General features: G+C 34.6%; 1 protein-coding gene across 1 annotated transcript in view; it reads left to right on the top strand.

The window, feature by feature from the left end:
• LOC132562420 (uncharacterized) overlaps positions 1–17,634 on the top strand; it is a 34,876-nt gene that overhangs the window by 10,235 nt on the left and 7,007 nt on the right. The window contains exons 10-29 of the mRNA XM_060227163.1: positions 72–263; positions 998–1,228; positions 5,090–5,224; positions 5,919–6,016; positions 6,367–6,553; positions 6,766–6,870; positions 7,379–7,595; positions 7,828–8,003; positions 8,301–8,455; positions 9,027–9,186; positions 10,008–10,152; positions 10,752–10,958; positions 11,840–11,983; positions 12,210–12,412; positions 12,946–13,036; positions 13,501–13,618; positions 13,788–13,932; positions 14,847–14,937; positions 15,543–15,713; positions 15,977–16,190. Coding sequence (XP_060083146.1) covers positions 72–263; positions 998–1,228; positions 5,090–5,224; positions 5,919–6,016; positions 6,367–6,553; positions 6,766–6,870; positions 7,379–7,595; positions 7,828–8,003; positions 8,301–8,455; positions 9,027–9,186; positions 10,008–10,152; positions 10,752–10,958; positions 11,840–11,983; positions 12,210–12,412; positions 12,946–13,036; positions 13,501–13,618; positions 13,788–13,932; positions 14,847–14,937; positions 15,543–15,713; positions 15,977–16,190 — 3,185 coding nt within the window. The remainder of the gene's footprint in view (positions 1–71; positions 264–997; positions 1,229–5,089; positions 5,225–5,918; positions 6,017–6,366; positions 6,554–6,765; positions 6,871–7,378; positions 7,596–7,827; positions 8,004–8,300; positions 8,456–9,026; positions 9,187–10,007; positions 10,153–10,751; positions 10,959–11,839; positions 11,984–12,209; positions 12,413–12,945; positions 13,037–13,500; positions 13,619–13,787; positions 13,933–14,846; positions 14,938–15,542; positions 15,714–15,976; positions 16,191–17,634) is intronic.

The following is a 17,634-nucleotide window of genomic DNA, read 5'->3' as shown; positions in this document are numbered from 1 at the left end:
TAGTATCGCTTGTTGTTTTCCTTCTTATGTAGATGTGATAGTTTATTATACTTTTTTCTCTGTGTGACCAGAAAGAGGACATTGCACATGGTATTGGTTGCCTGGCGCCAGGCGTCACATGTCTGTAAAGTAGAGCGACAACGCGACATGAGTATAAGCAGAGAACACTGGCGTATGGCAACCACAAAACAAATGTTCCGACAGTGGCATGACCAGCTACTTGTACAGAGGACACGTACAAACAACAACAGGCGACTCATAAGGTAAGGGGAGATAATTTATGGTGTAAGGGGGGATAACTGCATTTAATTACTAGTACTAGCCTAAGAATACAAATGTAGGTTGTGTGTATTATTCTGGGTTATCAAAGATTATCTAATATGGCGTCAAATTCTCAAATAGTGAAGAAACATCAGTTGAATTGTTAAGGATGTATTAATGTCTGGTGGCCAAAATTTCCAAATTTAACATTTGTTCTAGTCATGATTTGCTGAAAGGCTGAATTTATACAAAACATTATATAAAGTGCCCCGTTTCAGCTTACAAGTAAAACTATAGATAACAAAGTGTAAAAAAAAACCACAAAAGTCTAAGATATTGTGTTGGTATTCATTTTGTATGGAGTTATGGCTTTCTGTCAGTCAAACATCACTTTCACGCATCTTTAAGTCATCATTAATGATGTGGTGATACTGAAGGGATAATATTTTGTATGTTAATCATATGAATGGGATAAGCTAACTCTACTGTCTTCATTTCTTTCTGTCTAAAAATCTTTTATTGCGTTTTCAAATAATGAATTGATCTTAGGGAAAAGGCATAATTTGGTTTTTAAAAAGTTATAAACACAAGTTATGTTCCTATTTTGCTGAAACTTTCTTCACAATCTGAGCAATGACAACAAGAAATTGAGTAAAACTTTGTAGACAACATATGAGGCACTTTTGGTGTCAAACAATGGATTGCATAATTTAAGAAATGCTCATTTAAAATGCAGGGATGCCTTCCATATTTGGAGGGTAGAGTGGACAAGACTGTTAGCAGAGCGTCTAGAGAATGAGGCACGTCTGAGACATGACATTCTGACCACAGCCCTACAACTATGGCGAGCAAATGTGGAACTTCTACAAAGACGTCGCCAAGCTGCTATTATCCATCTACAGAGGGCGCTAGTTCGTCACGTCTTACTGGAATGGCGGGCATACACTCACCACAGGAAAGAGCTCAAGTATGTATAGAAAGAGGCACCACAGGGGTATTTAAGAGAGGCCACCAATAGGGTTACTAGGTGACAAAACCAATCTAATACAAGAAACTAAGGTGTATTATGTTACAGGATGATATGTATTGTTATAACATACTACACAAAAGAGGTGTTTTAGGACTTAATTTCAGTTTTAATCTTATGAATTAATTTATATGGTCTGAAACATATAGTACATTGCTCTATTCAAGTAAACGTGGAAAGTGAAGTTCCATATTTAATTGACATCAAAATCCCTGGTCCTGTAGTAAGCCCACCCATATTTGCGGCTGTTATTTAGAATCATAAAAAATATTATCATGTTGTGAAGTAATAAGCCCACCCCTTGACTTTGAATCAGAGGTATCCTATAATAAGCCCACCTCCTGTCTTTGAGTTAGAGATATCCTATAATAAGCCCACCTCCTGTCTTTGAGTTAGAGATATCCTATAATAAGCCCACCTCCTGACTTTGAGTTAGAGGTATCCTATAACAAGCCCACATTCTGACTTTGAGTTAGAGGTATATAATAAGCCCACCTCCTGACTTTGAGTTAGAGGTATCCTATAATAAGCCCACATCCTGACTTTGAGTTAGAGGTATCCTGTGATAAGACCACCTCCTGACTTTGAGTTAGAGGTATCCTATGATAAGCCCACATCCTGACTTTGAGTTAGAGGTATCCTATGATAAGCCCACCTCCTGACTTTGAGTTAGAGGTATCCTATAATAAGCCCACCTCCTGACTTTGAGTTAGAGGTATCCTATGATAAGCCCACATCCTGACTTTGAGTTAGAGGTATCCTATAATATGCCCACCTCCTGAATTTGAGTTAGAGGTATTCTATAATAAGCCCACATCCTGACTTTGAGTTAGAGGTATCGTATCATAAGCCCACCTCCTGTCCATTTCATACAAAATTTTTACACGGTTAATGCTGTATGTATTTCAGATATCATAAGTTTACAAGATATAGAAGCATTTAAGACTTCCTGAATACAGAAAATTTAATTCTAATTGGGAATGTAATGATTGGAAATAAGAAATAAACAGTACAAAGATGATCTAAATTACTTATCTATTTTTTGAAAATATGTGCCTAAATAGATATTCCAATTTTCAAATATAAACTGATTCGTCCATTTAGAGCATATAAAGCTTCAGCAAGGTAATACAACTATACTATCTCCACATATTTACACCTATGGCATTTATAGATGGTAGACATTTTATTCACACAAGTCACCTTAGAACAATCTAGTTACCTCCCTTGCTGTGTGAAAGCGTACGACAATGTGTTAAGTTCTTTTTTTAAGAAACCTGTTTTTAGTGCTTTAGTGATTTTGTTTATTTTTTTTGTTCATTTTCAAATGGAGTTGATTTTATCAAACACTTGGTCTAGTGATAAAATTAATGTAGTGTTTAAATTCTATGTTGACTATTTTAGAGAAAGGGTTTTTTCATCAGTTGTTATCAAATGTAACATATATTTTCTATTCATTTCATTGTATACTGTAGCAATTCAAACCATAAAATGTAAGTGAATTATGTGAATTTCAATATTTTTGCTGATATTTTTTTTTTTTTTGTTCTTTTGGATGGAGAATTTTTTCAAAAATTGATTTATATCTGTGAAGCTTTTGTAGATATAATTTCTGAAATTCATTTACCTCTTGTTTTCTATGTTTTCTGGAACACTCTTCTTTAAAAGTCTTGGAAATGTTGCCATTTTGATTTCAATTCATCTACAAATTTTAGTGTTTTCTGAGTGAATCATGTACTTTGACGAAGTGAGACACATTGGTCATTGTATCAGATGTTGGTTGGTGTGTTACTGATTTTTATCTTCGTGACTCTTCCTATTTCTAAGTGTTTTTTCACCCACAAATGTTCTTGTGACATATTTCTGGTGTTAACAGTTTTTAGATTTATAGTATTAATCAGCCTCCTAAAATTCCTCCCATAGAATGCTGTACAATCAGCAACAACTTTTCAAATTTTACTTATTAGAGACCAAAATGCACACTTAAAGATAAAAATTAAATGGATAGGTTTCTTTTCAAATGAATTTGATGTTATATACAAAGTACATCATATTAAAAGATTATTTGAAAATTAAGCATCTATTCAGAATAAATAACATCCTGTCAAAACATTTATGTGTTTTTCTCCATATTAATATTTTTCGGAAATTGCATGATAATTTTTTTTGATAGTACACAAGTATGCGCTTTTTCCACTGCAATGTAATTTGTTATTAGAAAGAAAAACTCCTGGCAAGACTGCAGATCAGTTAGATTTTTCTGTTCAAAGCGTACAGCCTATATTAAATAAAAGACTGCTCTCTACCTCCAGGCTAATTTCCTGGAAAAACCCAGCAGCCAAGGCTAGAAAACCTATACTATCAACATTTAAGATTCAACAAAAATGTCAGTTGCCTTATATGAAATCTTACATGTGGATCTAAATCTAAATCTAAATTAAAATTTCATATTTAAAATATCTAGACATTTTATGAATTCAATGTAACAAATTTGAATTACTTTGATGGTGGTAGGCTTTGCTTTGTGCGACGAACTGACAACCAAGGGTAAACAACATGTTGTGGACTTTTTTATTTTGTGTGTGTAAATATGCTGGGGAGTTGGCTGTTTGTTTTCTGAATTTTGGCATTTAGAATGATATTCTACTGTATGTCTTTTTCATTTCATTTTATGTAAAAAAATCTTTATCATTTATGACTTAGTAAGAATTTGAATGTCTCATCATTTTTTTTTAAATGTTTATTTTATGAAAGAAATGTTTGCGTTTTATTTTTTTTTGTTTTTGGGCAAAAGAATAATTTTTTAGGGAGTTCAAGTATTCTTTATTTTCAGACTTTGAATCATTTGTCTTGCCACAATTAGACATGCTTTTCTGTATTTTGAATGTAATTAGGATTGCCTACTTAATTAATAGTGGTTTAGTCTTTAACCTCATACTGTGCATGTTGTAGAGAGCAGCAGGTGTGTGATTACCTCATGTACAAAGTAACCTCATCTTTCAGTGGCAATCAATGACACTTACATTGTATATGTACTGAAAGAAAAGAAAATTCTTTCAAAAAAATTTATTGTTCCACACATATTGTATTGATGCACATCATATTTATTTGCCAAAATAAACCCTTTCCCAGTTGCCTTGTAATAATCCTACACATACCTTTTGAAGTTCAGTAGCAAATTGCTATTAACAAAAGTGATCTGATAGTCCTAAAGTAAATCCACACTCTTTCTTGAGTCAGAAGTAATTTGTCACAACTTGGGGATAACTGCTGGATTAATAAGTCAGATCTTGCTCTGAATTAGATCACTGGTTCACTATGCTCTGTATTATTGTCAGGTTCACTATGCTTGGTATTATTGTCAGGTTCACAGTGGTATTGTTGTCAGGTTCATGGTTATCATCAGTGTAGGTGACATTTTTAGGCCTTTATAACAACACTATTGTCAATTTAATGATTAGCTGATTATTGAAAACAGTTTCTATTCCTGCTATTTTTTAAGTATTTTCTTAAAATTCATCTTTGAGTACAAAAATTCTTGTAAAAATTTAATACATTTTGGCAAATATTATGATATAAACACAAGTTTGGAACTAGCGCAAAATCTCCATGCATGTGAGTTGAAAGATTTATAATAATTCTTATAAAATGTAGCTTCAACAGTAAATCTCTATAATATTGCTTTTAAATGTTTTTACACATAATAGATCAAGTATGTATTGCCTTATCATTTCAAAAGGAAGTAACTTTATGAATAATGATTTAAAGTAACCATATCTCTCCAATCCTTACTTTGTACAGGAAGATCATGGCAGTTTACAAACGCACCAAAGACCAACAGATACAGCGACGATGTCTGTCCATCTGGCGTCAAACATTTGAGGACAGACTGGACGTACAGAAAGCGAAGCAGTTCTGGTCCAACATTTGTGTGAGGTAATAACCAACAATACATCCATCTACCCGATATAGCACGGTCGGTAATCCGTCATTTATATGATATTTTGATGCACCAGATTCCCCAAATTCTCCATGTTTTTCACTTTTTCACAGTCTTTCTTTTTCAAATCTATTGGATTCTCATATACCTGGTAGAGAAAATCAAAAACAGGATTTCAACTGGTGACACCTAGTTCTAAAGCCTATTTATTTACATTGCATATCATGGAAAAACATCATTTTTTGTTTCTTTTATTTTCTGTTTCATATCTTAAAAGATTGTGACGGCTTTTTTTTCAGTACGCATTTGTTTATAAACTGAATAAACAATACTTAATTTGGTTTCATTACTGAATAATTTCTTCTTTTTTTCAGAATAATTCAGGTTTTACTACATTGAGATAATGTAGCAATATTAAGTTTCTCTGATTTGTATTGTTTAAGAAATCATGAACACAACTGACTGATTGTTATATAAATTATCTAAACAAAATAAAACAATCACTTCAGCCTGTTTGCTAACTTTTATGAAAACTGTTGATATTTGATTTATAAATAGCATGAAAAAAGAGACCTCAAATTGATAACTTGTATGAGACAGAAATCTGGCAAATGTGGCAGGTTAAACTGCCTTTCTCAGTTTTAACTTGAATCTACCATCATATTTTATAACTGGATATTTTGTTTACAGAAAAGCTATTGTTCAGTGGAAGAAGCTTTGTCACCGCCATATGCTGTACAACTTGCTGGAAGCCACTGAGCCAATCCGAAACTTGGCTCTTATGAGAGGTAAGTGAGGCTTAGTCCCTCTAAGAGGTGGGCAGGGCTTTGTCATTTTGGGAGGTTGGTGGGAGTTGCCTTTTTGAGATTCAGGATTGGCTGTTGTGGGTACTGCCCACTGTTATATTGAGATGATATTCTTAATGATAAAAGAGAAATACATGCATACAATTGTCAGTTCATAATGAAAAATAAGGATTCCTATGAGGTTGGGTGATCCAGTATCCACTATCACCTCGACATTCAGGCTCACTTGACCAGGTGAAATAAGTGTTATTATTTTAAAAAAAAACCCAAAAGAACCATGTTATCTGGAACTATTCATCAATGAAACCAGGCAACACTTATCCTTTTTATAGTAATGTTTCAAAGATGGTTGGATGCCAAATCAAAAGTCAACAGTGAAAAACAAGAAGCCAATCAGATGCGTATGATTCTGGAACATTCACAGCTGCAACGAAGCTTCCAGACCTGGTGGATAGCTACACAGCAACGCCTCACCATCAAACCTATGTTGCTACGGCGACAGAGGGCCATGGTAACAGAGTATGTAGTCTATTTTAGAGCAATTTTTTCTAAAGAAGGATAAGTAAGGAAAAGTCTTCTGTAATAGACATCTTTTTCATTTATGTATTGAGAAAAAAAGTTTTAAAAATATCAGTAGATGTATGAATGAAAAATATGTAAAAAAGAATAATGAAAGAAAATTGATGAAAATTATTTATATATAATACATATATGATCAATTACCTAAACAGGGTGTTTGACAACTGGCGCTGGTTAGTGAAACACAAAGCTGCATGTAAGAAAAGTAGTGATCAATTCCAGACCTGCCAACTACGATCCAAGTTTTTAATCTGGAGGTAAATTTTATTTCTGGCAATAAAACTAAACAAAACAAAACTAATCAAAGCAGTTACCCAAAATGGAAATTGTTTCCATCCTTCTTTGAATAAATGTTTTAAGGATGGTTGTAAAATGGCTGTAAAAACCTTTATAGCGATAACAGTAATTTAAGAATTGTGCGAGAAAAACTTCGCCGATTTTAAAAGCATAACTTTTCCTTTTTGACATGTTTTGGTACCTAGGTAATTTGTAGGGAAATTCATCTGTATGTTTTAAGTGTTTTTATCTGATACACACTGCTGCTGTTTATTTTTAAAAATTCAGTGAACTGCAATTTTTTTCCAACCTAAGAAAATTTGCTGTTACATTTTTATGGGTATAGTTCAACAGAAATCAAATTTGAATGATTGTTTTTTGTAGTAAAGTACAAAAAAATTTGAATGCTTCAAAAAGTTAACCTGAAAGATGATCTCTTATCATTTTATATAAATATGTTACATAATTATGGACATGAAAACATTGCAGACGCCAGTATCAAATTCACCAGCTGGAAAAAGATGTGAGTAAAACCACTAACCAAAATCGTCTGAGACGTTCACTGCAGGGTTGGAGGCTTATCATCTCACGCAAACATGCAGCTCACTGCTTCCACCAGAAGGTGCTGGTGAAACAGACCTTCCTTTACTGGCGGGAGAAAGCCCTTGGACAGCTGGAGAGACGTGTGGAAGCCAATCAAATAGAGGTACAAAAAAACAAGATTTGAAATTTATATGGTAGAGACCAATAATGCAGTTGAAAACGCTAAGCCTGCTGGCACACCTGGTCTTATTTTTCATTCACTTTTGTAAAGGACTCTGTGTAAGACTTTCTCTTGTTTGCATTTTTTCCTGAATTGCAATTTTGATGATATGTTAGTATTTTATAAAACAACACATATTTTCTTTAAACTTTTTCATTTTTCTTTTCTTTTCCAGGAATATAATATGGCCATTTTAAGGTCACACTTTGACCTCTGGCTAGCCAATGTCCGAGAGAAGGTTGTCAATGAGGTGACCATTGTAGTAAAGATGAACCAGGAAAGGACAGACTGCACTCTGAGGAAATCCTTTTTGTTTTGGCGGAGACATTTCCGTGCCATTGTCATTGCAAGGTAAATATTTAATATATGAGCCAGGAGTTTCTTTTCATGGTCAAACATGAGTTTTCATTGCAAGATGAAATATTTTAGAAATTTCTTGTAAGCTTTCTGGCTGCATCATTACTTGAGTGATTTTGACCAAACTTCACATTTCATCCATTTATTGTCATTTATAATACACTTCATTGTTGAGTCATTTGTATTAACTGTGACATCTTGTTTATGTCATACTCAGTATGCTCTTTCAAGAATTTTTTGGAATGTTTTTCACCTGGTAATAACAGGCTGTTTGTAATGTCCCTGTTACAGAGAGAACCAGGCCATCCTCTGTCGTAAACTTCAGCTTCAGGCTCTACAAGCATGGCACCATCTCACACAGGCCAGGCTTCATGATGCTGTACAGAACTTTGCTGCGAGTCTGGGCCTGCAGCCACCAAGTGGAGATCACATGTCCATATCGTCGGGTATGTTAATACTAATAATTCAAGGCAACAGAATAGATTTTAGCGAAAGGTCATTACAGTGAGTCTGTCAAGTAAAGACAATTGTCTGGAGAGAGAAGTAAATATATGTAGGATTTATAAGGTGATTAATAGGTATGATGTCAACTGCCTTATCATTTACTGAAGAAAGAAGGGTACCCCTGGTAGTCTCTTATAATGATATTGAGACTACAACATAGAGTACCCTAGTATCTCAAAACTAGATAACATTAGGAAGAAATTTATTATTGTACGATGTGTAAATGATGTCTAAAAATAACCTAGTTTGGTCTATATCAAAGAGGTATTACCATATTTCACTGACAATAAGCAAATGATGTCTAAAAATAATCTGGTTTGGTATATATTAAAAGGGTATTACCATATTCTAACTGATAGTAAGCCCATGCCTGATGATAACCCCACCTCACTTTCTGTTCAGATATCAGTTTAGTGGTAAGAATATTCAATCACAGATAACACAAGTGCTAATGTCAGGTTGAAAAGTACAAGAACTGGTTTTTCATTTATCAGAAATACTGTCTCTATGTAGGTGTTTATGAATATGGACTGTCTCCAAGTAGTGACATCTGTCCGTCTCCACGGACAGACTTTAGTGAGAGGAATGACCCCTATTTGTCACCAGGGACAGGCACTCCCAGGAGGATAGAAGCTTACTACTCCTCTGGTGGCCCAGGAACACCGAACAGAAGGTAATGTTTAGGAGAAGGGGATTAGTGGGGGTAGGGGATTAGTAGGGGTAGGGGATTAGTAGGGGTAGGGGATTAGTAGGGGTAGGGGATTAGTAGGGGTAGGGGATTAGTAGGGGTAGGGGATTAGTGGGGGTAGGGGATTAGTAGGGGTAGGGGATTAGTAGGGGTAGGGGATTAGTAGGGATAGGGGATTAGTAGGGGTAGGGGATTAGTAGGGGTAGGGGATTAGTAGGGGTAGGGGATTAGTGGGGGTAGGGGATTAGTAGGGGTAGGGGATTAGTAGGGGTAGGGGATTAGTAGGGATAGGGGATTAGTAGGGGTAGGGGAGGGACAGATGGTCAGTTAGGGGAGAGGATTAGAGGGGGCGGATCGATGGGAGGGTAGTTTAGGGGGACCGGACAGGGGGAGGGGATAAGGGTTGTTTGGTTGGTTGATTAGTTGAATGCTTGCTTGCTGGCTTGTCTGGGAGGTAGGGTGGGGAGGGGAGGGTGATTATTGGTAAGCATAAGTCAGAGAGCAGACTCATGTCACTTTGAGAATAGGGATGATAAATCTGAGGTAATTTTGAAGAAGGATCATTACAATGAATTGATGAGAACCAAACAGATTAAAATCACTTGTGAAGTGTGTTTTAGATGAAATTTTTCATTGATGTTCACTTCATATATAATACATGTCATTCATTGGTGATAATTACCAATGTAATATGAGTCAGTTAGTGGCAAAAGGACAACATTGTGTCAGAACGGGATGAAATGTTAGTTATGAAAACAGGAATTAAGAAATAAGTGCAGTCTGTAATAACACCTTGTCTTTCGCAGATTGTTCTCACCCTCCCTCAGCCTTTGGAATCTGGACCAAGACAACATCACTACAGACTTGAACCTCCGACCTACTCTGGCTGACAAGTCTTTCCTTGATACTCGGTTTGCTATGGAACAAGCTGTGAAAACTGAAAAACTCAGGGTAGATAACTCTATATATGAATTAATTATTGTAATTACCAATCTTTGGATGGATAAATGTAGACTTAGAGCATTGTAACCAAATTCGATTTCAACACATTTTATTGACTTTTTCATGTGTTGAAGTCCAAATTAATTTCTTTTGGGTGAGGGGAGACAACTCCAATTTCATGTTGAAATGTAATCATGAAGATTACACTCATGGTCTGCATACAGTTTAGATATATATTTACAGCTATATCAAACACTCATATTTATTCATAGATTATTCTGCACACGTCCTTGAGAAAAACGACTTAATTTTTTAGACAGATCATGAGTCCTTGTGAATTAACATATTAATCTTAGGTTCGATTTATCAATAATATTATAATAACGAATTTTTGATATTCAAAATCATGATTACATTATATGGAAACTTATTCAGCAACATTTGTATGTTCATTTGGTTGTAGGAGCTGGCTCTCAGAAAGTATCAAATAAGTATAGATTAATAAAAGGATATGAAAGTAAATATTATAGAATAATTATCATCACATACTACATTATCTATTCAATTTTAGTTCAGTATTATGATACAAATTTTTACATTTTTCGTAGACATTGGTTTTCCATGCTGTGAAGAGGCTTAGATTTTGGCCAATAAGTATTGCGTTTGATCAGTGGAAGGAATTCACTTATCGTCAACGAGAGCTGAAAACATTATCCAATCAGCTGCAAGCTTACATAAGGGAAGCGAAGATGAGGCATGTTTTGCGGATCTGGAGAACAGCCCAAACCAATAACAACAAAGCCAAACATTTCATGGTAGGGATGCTAGCTTTAGGTGTAAGGATGATGAATATACCAATATTGATTTTGTAAGAACATCTGTTTGTTGTAGGGATAAAACAAACTTTTTATGATTCCTGTCTGATATAACAAGGAAATTGAAGTTGGACCTATTTTTTTCTTATATATCATAAAAAAGACTATGATAAAAAGAAAAGAAGGGCGGAGTCTCCCTGTCAATAACTCTAAGGCAAGACTACACACTTGTTGCCCGTCCGTGTACACATATCTTGTAATTCAAACACTGAAGTATTTATTTATTTATATTGTAATTCCATGGATTGTTCTGTATCTATGCTGAAATAAGCCCCCTCCTTTAGTGTAAAAGTTTTGTTTTAAAATTTCATAACGTCTTTTTTCTAAACTACTTACTGTAATGAAATACTTTTTTTAAAATTGATGATTCTGCAAAAATGAAATAAGCGGTTCATTGCTTGCAGGGGTTTATTTGTGGATAAATAAGGTAGAAAATTTATAGCAGGACATTTTATGTGGCATGTTCATTTTAATAGGTTTCACATTTGGATAGATAATCCAATCATTATGAAGCGAGATGGCATGTAAAAAAAAAATTCATGTACCTTTTTTTCAACTTTTTAGGATTTACTTTCATAAGAATAAAGATATATAATGTTTGGATTTGGAGGGAAAAGGAAATTCTAAGAAACTTTGTATAATATTAGGGGAGCAACTCCTTGCTATGAGTCTGTAATAATCATTTGATAAAAATTAAAAAAGACTTGTGCATTAGAGCAGTTATCCATACAAATTTCATCAAATTTATACATTATGAATAAACCTATTTTATTCCACTCTTAAGTTACATGTAGTATCTAGTGTTTGTTTTTACTTGACAGGAATCATCTCTGAAAGTATGGGTGTTTACAACTCTGTATGAAAACAAATGTAGAAGCAGACAGAAAAAACAGTTATCTGCCCTTGCCCATCATCACCTGTCCCTGAAGGTGTTTAGAAAGATATTTCCAGTTTGGTATGAGAAGGTCAGTTATTATGTTACTGTTAGTGACAACAAACATGATAAAATTTCTTTATAATAAAATTTCTTGGCAAATTATTATATATAAAGATAATAAAGCTGATTGAACTAGAACTTAATGTTATAGAAAATGTTAACATTTTGAGTTAATGGAAAATATTGTGCAAAACTAGGGAAAATTTGAAAATAAGGTAAAAAAATTAATTTATAAGTGATCTTCCTTTATTCAGGCAAAAGAGAAACGCCACCAGGAGCATGTGAGTCACCTGTGGGCTAACTTGACTCCAGAAGAACAAACTCTGCTACCCTTGGAAACAGAGGTCAAGGGTCGTATTCAGAAAAAGACTTTGCGAAAATGCTTTGCAGTGTGGAACCTCAAGTTTCAACAGATCTATAGGCTGAAGAAAGCTTTTAACAAAATTCTACTTTGTAGGTAAGTTGACAGGGTGTGGAACAGCTGTGTGTTAATTTGTATATAGTTACTGTTATTGATTGTCAGGACTAATGTCTGTTAATCTCTAAACAAACCTGCTTGACATCACTTTCACATCTCAAGCTACATAGTGATGACTTTCAAGAGAAGACATTAAATGACTAGCCCAAATTTGTCACATAACACAGAACGTAGACAAGCATCTATAACATTGTGTATATAACTTGTTGAGATCATGAAAATGCTGGAATCCTTTCAGATACTCTATATTTGGTTTGACCTTCTGGAGCATATCACCAGTCATTGTTAACTATTGACAAACACTAGAGCGAAGATTACCATTGGTTTGTTTTTATTTTGTTATTTTTTTGTGAAAAAGTGACAGAACTTGTTAAGGGGTAAACGGCATATTTCTGTAGTTGATAAAGATGATTCTCTATGGTTTTGAAGGCTATAGATTGCAAAGTAAAGGGAATAGTTGTTGTGATAGAGTAAATTACCATAACTCAGATTGTATGTTTGTGTATCCCCAGGTATTTAGAGAAATGGCGGCTTTGGTCACATCTCAAACGAGAAAGGAGAGAGCAATCAGCCAAATTCTCTGCACACAGACTTCAGAAACAGGTATATTCTTAAGTCTTCACACTTATTACTTTGCTTTTAAATCTGATAGCACTTTGGGCAGCCTAAAGGGTGTAGTTTTTTCCCTGAAGCATGTCTGAAGGGCAGAAGCTGAAAAGAAAAAAAAGGTCAGCCAAAGGTTAAACAAACAATGTGCTGCCACTCAAAATCATCTCAATGTTTTATACATTATTTTTCATACAATATTTTACAATTACAATTTATACTTACATGTGTATAACATACAACCACAGGTTTTTGACTCAGTGTTATTTCTCTGTCATTTTGAATGTATCAGTCAGGATTATATAATGAGTGTATTCACAGGCGAGCCTAATATCCGTGCATAAGATAAGAGATTTTTTTTTTTTCAGAAATATCCAGGTATGAAAAAATGTATGCTCTGCAATATGATTTCCTAATTTGCATATTCTGTAGATATGTTATAAGTGTTTTAATTTTTACAGGTGTTTTGCATGTGGCGTTTGCGTTATCGACAGCAGTCCCAGGTGGAACAACGTCACAAGACTGTATGGGAAAATCACCTGGTAGAAGTCATTAGGGGATGGCACAGGTGGACAGTAGGTAAGGTTGAAATGGCATGATGGTCAAATCTCTCTAGCCATTATAAAGAAACGTTTATGTGTATTCTTAAGAAATTGACTTTGTTGTGTCAGGGCCTCTTCAATTAAAAACTATTTTGAGGGGTTTGTCTGATCTAGACTTAAAATTACATTATTGTATTTACTTGTAGCTGCTAAGCAGCACCGCAATATATCGAAGTTGATCGAGAAAAAACTGCAGCTCCACCTAGTGGTGAACACATTCATGAAGTGGAGATTAGAGACAAGAAAGCAGCAGCAGATTACTGTTTGGTACCAGACACGACTGGCTATAAAGTAAGTACAACAGTTTTTTATTTGTATCAATCTGTTTTGAAGACTTTAACCATAAAATAAAAATCATTTTTAAGATATGGTGTAATGAAGACCTCACTGACTTGAGATCTATCTCAATTATTCAGATAGGTTTTTGCACTAATCTCACTTTTATTGAATAATGCTATGGGGATGTACATATCATAATATATTGTCACAACAATTGTGTTGTCAGTTACTTTATTTAGTGTCCCACATCAAAGATTGAAATGCCCCATGGTTATCAGTTTGTTTATCTGTCTCTCTCAGTCTGTCATTGCTCTTTAAGTTTAATCAGAACAATATCTCAAATTGTGTTTGATCAATTGCAAACTCTATCCAATGATTCCTTGAATGAAAGGTTTGTGTGGGAGTAATTTTTTAGTACTGGGGTCAAAGGTCACGGCTACTGTAGATAAAAATTTACTAGAATGAAATGAGAAGTTAACCAACCACAGGACAAGGTCATATTTCAGTATATTAAAATGAGACAATGTCATTGTCAGTATTCTATTTCATCACTGGTCAATGATTTTGCCTCAATTTAACAAATCAGAGATGAGTTGGATTAAAAGTAAATTAAATGAAGAGTTACTGTGCAGCAGGAAGATATATAAAGATGATGAAAACTGCAAGGTGGAGCCACTCCCATGTCACAACACACAATTAATTACATCTGAGTTTGTGCAAACATATATACAAGGTGCCCTGATAGATCTATAGAATATATCAAATAATTTGTATTGGGCAGATGTATGATGTACCCAGTAATTATCAGTGTTTACCTTCCAATTAGCCTCTGGTTTAGAGTTAAACATTGTGGTGCCCTTTCTGATATGTCATTATTCTAGGTTAATTATTCATTGCATTACCTGTAATGTTATCTGTGCCTCCAGGGTTCTATACAGCTGGCATCAAGTTACTCTACAACAAAAGACAAGGAAACGCCAAATTTTAGACTTCCGTGTCAGAAGCTATACTAAACTGGTAAGTGCTGTGAATTTGCCGCAGCTATTTAGGTACCATGTACATGTACATTGGTGTTGAAATTGAATGTGTGGACACCCAGTAGCCTGTAAAGGTTGGAAGTCTGACATAAGATTTATCGTCCTGTTTTATTAAGTAAGGAAACTCAAAACATTTTTTTCATGAGAGAATGGTATTAGAACGCTGGTATAAAAAGAGATTTTTTTTTTCATTTTCTATTTTTAATTTGTCTTTCTTCTGACTTAACCTGAACACGATTTCTTTCGAGCTCCTTTGATTTCTTTTTTCTGTTGAGCCCTTTTGTTCTTGTTTTTCCATATCCAATTTGTTTTCCAATTAAGAATTATTTTTGTTGTGTCTTGCTTACTTCTTATGAATATTTTTCCAATCACTTGGCAATTGCCAGCAATCTATCCAAGACATTTTGTTGACATCAAATTACAAAATTTGAAAAAATATATTTTCAAAAATGATAAGAGCATTAGTGAAAATTCTGCATGGTAATTTCTTCTCAAGCTTTTGAAGGTCCTGTTGTAGTTACTTAGGATATGAAATATTCCTGTGAGTTTGTGGAGATAATATTGATGTTTTTTGTAATGCTTTAGGTTGGGAAGCTCTTCCATACCTGGCACAGTTACTATATCAGTAGACTACAGCAACATCAGGAGCATGAGAAAGTTGTACGTATGCGGGCACTACAGATTGGCAGGAAGTGGCATCGAAAGGCACAGACCACCAGGGGGCACCGCCTACAGCAACACTTCAAACATCGTCAGGTAGGATTGTGGAAGTGAAAGCTGTTTCATTATTCATCATTTGCCATGTTATTGGTTTGTCAAAACTCTTAGAAGCATTAAGCACCAAAAAAAAAAACCGGGGTGGGTGGGCGGTATTTAGATCTAAAATTGTTATATACCATTATTTGAAGATGTCTATACATGTATCATGTTTATATATATCAAATAGTTTTATGGAATAAGTATTAACATGATTAGCTTTATGGAATAAGTAAAAACAAGATTATTTTTTCTTTTTACAGTTACAGACATGTTTCCGTCGTTGGAGGTCCTGTTATGACCGTCACCTTGAGCGTGAGGACATGCTCGCCTGCCATATCGCCTACAAAGATCAGCAGCTTGTCAGTCGCTATCTGACATTCTGGAGGACGTCTGTGATGTGTTGTCAGGCTGGGCGCATGTTTAACACCAAGCTCATCAGCACTGTGTTTGTAGAGTGGCGTACCTTCACAGCAGGTGAGCTAGCTATTCTCTTATTCCTGAACATGGGATGATTAGAGCCTCACATGGAAATGCGGGTACTCTATTGTCATAACATTATCTTTTCATCTGTCCAACAGCACTTTGGTTTCCAAAGATTATTCCAGAATCCAGGTCAAACTGTCTGAAAAAGGTATATCTCTGATGTTTATATGTGCATTAGGAATTTTAATCCTGGGATGAAGACAATGTTGCTAAAAGTAGAACCTGGAATACACTGACAAAAAAGCATTACACAGAGCCCTTACAAAGCCACTTTTGTCTTGCATGCAAGGTGCTTGTATCAGTATTCTAGTTTATCAAAATAATCTGCTAAAATTATGACTGAGTCCATCAAAAACTTTTGCCATTTATTTGTCCATATAAAAAAATAAAAAATTCAATGATATTATTAGGATGGTTGTCATTTCAATTATTTGTGACCTGTTCATTTAATCAGACAAACTGATTTGTTGGTAGTCTAAATGTATCATTTCAGGCATAAATTGCAATGGGCCAAATACAGGCCTCAAAAGGCTTAATTAAAGCTTTCTAGAAAACAAACTTAAATTTAGATTAGGAGGTCCACTCATAAACAAGCAATCTTGGTCCACTTGGCCAAACCGATAAACAAAAATGGCCTAGTTTTGTTGTCTAACTTCAGCATGTATAACTGGAGTTAGATCTTGTCCTGTCTAGTCCTACATATATATTACTTTAGGAACTTCAGGTACTTTTATGGCACCATTATAACTGAGTTGATTAGTATTGGTCTACATAATCCCTGGTAAAGAGCTGAAGTGCATGGTTCAATACCCTCTACCAATGATGGTTTGCCATTCTCAGAAAGCTGAAAAATGGATCAAACTGTGTATGCTGTTCAGTGATGTATCCACCTGTATTACAAAGAGATTTGCCTCAAAATGCCCCTCGATGTCAAGGAGTCAATAAACCAAGCAAATGAACAAACGGGGTTTTGATCACAGGTGACAGTTAGGTCAAATTGGAACATAGTTAAGATCATGTTTCAAGATCATGATTATCAGTATCAGTGACTGTAGAAATTGCTTTTAATTGTTGAATATTTATCTGGTTTTACCAAAAATTGAAAAGAAAAAAATATGATGTATTTTTCATGGAAGTCATGAAATAGAGTTTGTTTTTCTCTGTCAGCTTTATTTTCCTCATTCACTCATTCCATTTTGTTCTCCTTATTAATTCATTTGTTCATTTTTGTTTTCCTCTGTCAGTTTTTTTTCTTTGCTCAAATTTTTTCTTCATTCAATACCTTTTTCAATTTCATTTTCAAGGTTCAATGAATATGTTTTTTATGATCTTATTTCATCCTTGTTAATAGTAATAACACAGAGGTCCTTAGAATTAACAACATTTCCAGTAATTTGCATGATGATAAATCAGTTACGTTGTATAACACAAGCAT

This window comes from Ylistrum balloti, unplaced genomic scaffold (assembly GCF_031769215.1).
Source record: "Ylistrum balloti isolate Yb309-2 unplaced genomic scaffold, AGI_CSIRO_Ybal_v1 Utg371412, whole genome shotgun sequence".
In the NCBI taxonomy this organism is placed as follows: domain Eukaryota; kingdom Metazoa; phylum Mollusca; class Bivalvia; order Pectinida; family Pectinidae; genus Ylistrum; species Ylistrum balloti.
The sequence above is the reverse complement of the archived record's forward strand: the minus strand, read 5'-3'. Positions and strand labels throughout refer to the sequence as shown.